At 38.0% G+C, this 5,253-nt stretch overlaps 1 protein-coding gene across 4 annotated transcripts in view; it reads right to left on the bottom strand.

Moving 5' to 3' along the window:
* Positions 1 to 5,253, bottom strand: part of RBMS1 (RNA binding motif single stranded interacting protein 1) — a 117,087-nt gene that overhangs the window by 65,555 nt on the left and 46,279 nt on the right. For all 4 annotated transcript variants that reach the window (XM_019470942.1, XM_019470943.1, XM_019470944.1 and 1 more), the window contains exon 2: positions 2,214 to 2,389. In XM_019470942.1, coding sequence (XP_019326487.1) covers positions 2,214 to 2,389 — 176 coding nt within the window. The remainder of the gene's footprint in view (positions 1 to 2,213; positions 2,390 to 5,253) is intronic.

Raw genomic sequence — 5,253 nt, 5'->3', positions numbered from 1 at the left:
GTCAGGCTGACAGGCCCGTAGTTCCCCGGATCCTCCTTCCGGCCCAAATCTTGCCCTCTATGTCCTAGAAGTTTAGGCAGACTTGTAGGAAGGAAACATTTTGCATCTGAAACTTTCCATAGTCTATAAAAGTGGATTACTGAGCTTCTGTGAACAAGGAGAAAGTATTGTCATTTCTATCTTACTGCAGCATCAAGTCAGTTGCTAAGGGGCTATGTTGGCAGAGAAGCCTAAGGCTCTTAATAGATTACCCAGATTTTTGAAAGATGTTCCAAGCCTAAAATTTCTGGACATCTCACTTGGTTCCTCAGCAGAAATGGAGAATTTTGAGACAGGGCCTCCTTTCCTCTCAAGTAAGACATTTCAGAGAGAAATTATCTCACAGGAAGAAACACCACGACCTTCCAAGTCTGTAAATTCACGTCAGAATTGATTTAATAACTTCATGGCTGCAGTTCTTGCCTTTTCTTTATTTGCAAAATTCATGCTGTTCCAACTACAATTACATATTGAACAGCAACAACAACAATATCAGAATCTTTGGCTATCCAAGAGGAAAAGGACCGGTTACAGCCAAGTATTGAACATTTTTTTTTTCTAGGATGTTCATGCATCAGTGACATCTAAGACTGTGCAAACCAAAATGCCTTCAGAAAGAGATTAAGGAGCTATAGTAACCACTGCACAAATAGTAGTTACTGGGTGGCTCCAGTGCAAAATAACCTCACAACTCTGTCCTAACATAACATGAGTGCACAGGCCAAGGTTTCTTCATCAGTTCAAAAGACAAAAACGGGAAGGAAAAATCCACTTCTGTAAAACATGCATTTGCAACTAAAACTCAAGTGACAAGAGGTCATTGTCGCATGGGAACCTGTAAAAAGGTTTAATTTATCCATTAATCTTTTCACAGATTGATAATCTGTTCTCTTTTCTGTAAAACACATGGATTTCATTTGCTGTTGGGAAAATGACCAAATGGAAAATTTTTTTCTTTAAAGACCTGAGAGCAAGTTGTTTTTGTTATAATACTAAGATGACTGATATGTGACTACTACCCTGAAAGTCCAAGTTTTGTTTAAAAAAGAAAAAAATAAAAATTCTTCTCTACAAATTAGGTATCAGATTTTTTTGCAATATTCAAAAACAAAGGCGCCTCACATAAGCTGGGATCCAAGACTTACAGGTTTTCCTAGCTATTTTGCTAACTTGTGTTGTGATCTTGGGCATGTATTTTTGTATATTCCTAGTTACTCATCTGCTAAATTGAACATAAAATTACTTTGAGAATCTCAGACAGTAATGTTATATACAAATCTTAATGATTCTCCATTCATTCAAGAGAGATTTGGGTGTTTTCTTACAGGTAGTATTGAAAATTTAGCTAAATACTTTTGATTTCAAAATAATCCAGGAAGTGCACTATGAATTTCAGAAGTACTAAGGATTTTAAAAGTTCAGTAAAACATTTAAGAAAGCTGATTTTAAACAATGCATAAACAACATAATTGCACAGTCTCTTGACATCTGACCCACATTTGAAAGTAACTAAAAGGCATGTGCTGCCGTAAAAATTAAAAAACAAAACCAAAAACTCACACAAGCAGAAAAAAATCTCATGTCAACAACATTGCCTGAAAACCTTCTGCTAAGCCAAGTCTACCCGGAACCCCAGCCACTAGAGAGGAGTCTTATGTGGATCAACTATTTCTAATTGTAAATATAATTGTGCAGTAATGTACTGCCAACATAAATTAGTCTGAAACTAGGATAAGCATTCAAATGCATATTGTAATTACAGTGATGCAGAACAATTACTTGAGGAGTTTGTATCAACAGATTATCTTAGTAGTGAACAGAGAAGACCCTCTGTTGCAGGTTCTTAATAGCAAGTTTCACATTCAGGTGTTAATTTTCATTTATCTGTGATTTCAGCAGCATCAGGCAGCAGTATGGATGATCACAGTTTTTACTAAAGCAATGGGTTGCTTCTGTTCACCACTATATTTCAACTTTCTTTGCTCCTCCAAAGTGCCAAACACATTCTTTTCCTTCTGATTGCCAGGGAAGTTGAAACTTGCCATCGTACTACAGCATGAGGATTTTTATTTACAAATGTTTTTCTTCCCTCATAATCGAAACACTCATTTTGTATACCTACCATAAGCTTTTAAGGTATGACATTATAATTTATATTTAAGCATAGTACTTACGGTTGGCATAATTTTACCAGGTCCTGATCAGTGGTGTTTGGAGGCAGTGCTCTGATGTAAAGGTTTGTTTTACTTAATTGATCCCATCCTGAGTTGCTGCTGCTACTACTGTTGTTATTACTGCTGGTGGTGCTGGGACTAGGAGGAGCCATTGGGTGGGCTGGTACAATGGACTGCTGCAAAGGAAAAAAGCATGTTAGAGTGAACTATAGATAGAAATCGCAGCATGCCCATTAGCTCAGTCTACAGTAGTCTGTTTACCATTTGGAGCGCTGTGTTAAATCTGTACTTAATTACTCATGTATTTTAAATACACCTGCTTTCACACCACGTTTGGGACAGGATTCACGGGCACATTCTAATATACCCAACCGCCATCTGAAGCATGCTCAATGCATGACACAGGCTCAAATTATATATAACCTCTGCTGAGTATTACTCATAGGATTTTATCACTCTTCATTGTGGCATCTGATGTGAAAATGAAATAAGAGATATTGTTCCTCCAGGTTCCAGCAGGTATAAACTAAGTTTACGTCACTATGACTATTTCACGTCATAAATTAATTATTGTGGTAGACACGAAGACTACGCTATTCCTTAATCTATCCAGAAATACAAAAATAATTAGAAGCCTCTTTTGTATCTCTTCTGGCTTTTAGTACTTCACACAACACTGCTATTGTTTTTTTAAAGATAGAGAGGGAGCACAGACAGCTTAAGGACCAGACTTTAAATTAACTGTGTGCCTTGGCAGAACTTTCATACTGCCACTGATGTCAGTATTTGTGGATTATTTCAAGAGTGTCAAGAAAAAGATCCTGTATAATGGCAAAAAAAAAAATCAAGTTTCAAAAGGAGATAAGCACATAAGCACTTTTACCTAGTCCTCAAGGTATCTATTGCTTAAAATCAGACCCTAATAGAACGTAAAAATATCCTAGAGAAAATCTGCAGTAGAGCAGTCTTAATCATTTGCATTAACAACCGTATAGCAGGACACTGTACAGAAAGTATTATGAACAAGTCTGTGGTGGTGTGAGAGAGGAATACTTTAACAAATATACTAGAGAACTAAAGTTGCCAGTAAAAGTCTTGTGACTACAAGGTTTTCACTGACAAAAAGAATTGGCTGCATGCAGCCCCCCCCTTTTCTGCAAAAGAGCCTCCACGGCTCGAGAAGCTCATAGCGAAGAACCACCCTGTGAACTGCAGAGGAAAGGCGGGGGGTGGGGGTGGGGGGATTAAAAAAAAAAATTAAAAATAAAGTGGAATATAAAGTGACATGTCAGAGTCGACTCACTTGTTCCTGCCCCAGTGCCACCCTCTTCTTTGGACTAGTACAAAGAGTTGTGTAGCCACAGCCTGAACCAAAAAAATTATCTTCCCTGATCTGGTTCACCACATGTGGTTTTGTGCTATGCAAAAGCCTTGGCTGTCACGAGGCAGGGAACAGGAATGTGTAGGCAGAGAGGAGGGGATTACAGTTTACCTGGGTTTAAAGCATCCGTGAAACTACAGCCTTAACACACAAGAAAAGTGAAACTCTTTTGGAGCTAACCTCGGGAAATTGGAAGGAAATTTTAAGTGGGAGAAAAGTACAAAGGCATGCCTTATATCAGATACTTATGTGTTTCTTTTTTGTGTTTCCCTAGGAAGGTTTTGAAATCCTCCAGTTCGGCATATTGCAAAGTTTATTCTGCAGTAATAATAGCCTGGAACAGCAAACTGCAACGCTCACTATAAAATCAACATTGATATGTAGAAACATTGTTGTTGCCTCATTTAATTGAACTGAAAATTACCAAAAAGAATGAAATATATTCCTGATCACTTAACATTTCAAAACTGAGTATCAGTATTTCATTGCCATAGGGTTGGGGGGTTTTTGTTTGTTTGTTTGTATTTAAGCAAAGATTTTAAGAAAGATCCAATCTCTTCCAAAAGATTTATACTTGGGAGTTGAAACGCTGATCTAGAATTTCTTCCAGGCATGATTTCAAATGGGAAAAAGATTAAACCCTCCCTCCAAGTTTGTAATGGAAACATTGACAGATTTTAACTATAGCAGCACAAGTCGGGCTGTCAGACCGTTCTGCTTCCAGTAACGCCAGGCAATTATTTTTAGGGTTACAAGCAATGCAGAATGACAGAGCAACTAGTTTCAAATCGTTTTCATAACAAACTGAACAAACTTAGTCTGGCACAGTGCTATTCTCTTCAAAAAGCCTTCAGCAGAGTTCTCAAAATGCACACAGTGATCAAATGCATAACTGCTCTGTTCAAGGTTTCAAAACGTGCACTTCCCTCATACCTGCATGTACAGCTGCCATAAAAGTCAATATACACGTACCAGTCTTCATCTTAACTGGTAATTACTATTGGAGACTAAGAGCCTCTATTCTGTTTTTCAGTATCTTTGGTTTAGTTTTGCTTTTAGTTCTTACAATATTTTTCCCTTAAAATCTTTGGTTTTCTACTGTAAAATCTTGTCACCAGCTGGCCAAAGGCAGAAGAGGAAAGTGAGAGAGTGTGTGTGTGTCTGGAGAGAGCAGGAATCCTAACTCTGTCTTCCTGTAAAACAAACACTCCATTCTGAGAAATTTAAACTTTTATTTAAACATGAAGATGTTCTAGTGCTAGTCGTCACATGCAAGTATGATGGGAATGTAAATGTGATTAAGTTGTCTTCGTAAGTCTACAGACAGAAGGTTTTCCACTGCTTCCACAGAAACTCATACCTTTACCAGCCTTAAAGGCTTTACAAAACACAGATGCCGGGCGTACTGCAGCTCTCAAACCCTGCAACCCAGTGACACACAGACAACCATTAAAGGGCCAGTGACAGCTTAAAGCCATACGACTTAAACACATTTTTTACATTAAAACTTAATTTTAAAATCTGAATCACTCTTTCCGCTCTGTTCCTCATCAACAACTACTTGTAAAAACTAGATGATAGAGGTCCTTCTTTTGTTCAAAGGGGCTTTTCTTTCGCAGTTGCAGTTGCTGCAAAGGCTCGTCCGGCGGGGGGGGGGCT

This window comes from Aptenodytes forsteri, unplaced genomic scaffold, assembly GCF_000699145.1.
Source record: "Aptenodytes forsteri isolate BGI_AS27 unplaced genomic scaffold, ASM69914v1 Scaffold255, whole genome shotgun sequence".
Classification (NCBI taxonomy): Eukaryota; Metazoa; Chordata; class Aves; order Sphenisciformes; family Spheniscidae; genus Aptenodytes; species Aptenodytes forsteri.
Note: the sequence above shows the minus strand (reverse complement) of the source record. Positions and strands in the feature narration are given on the sequence as shown.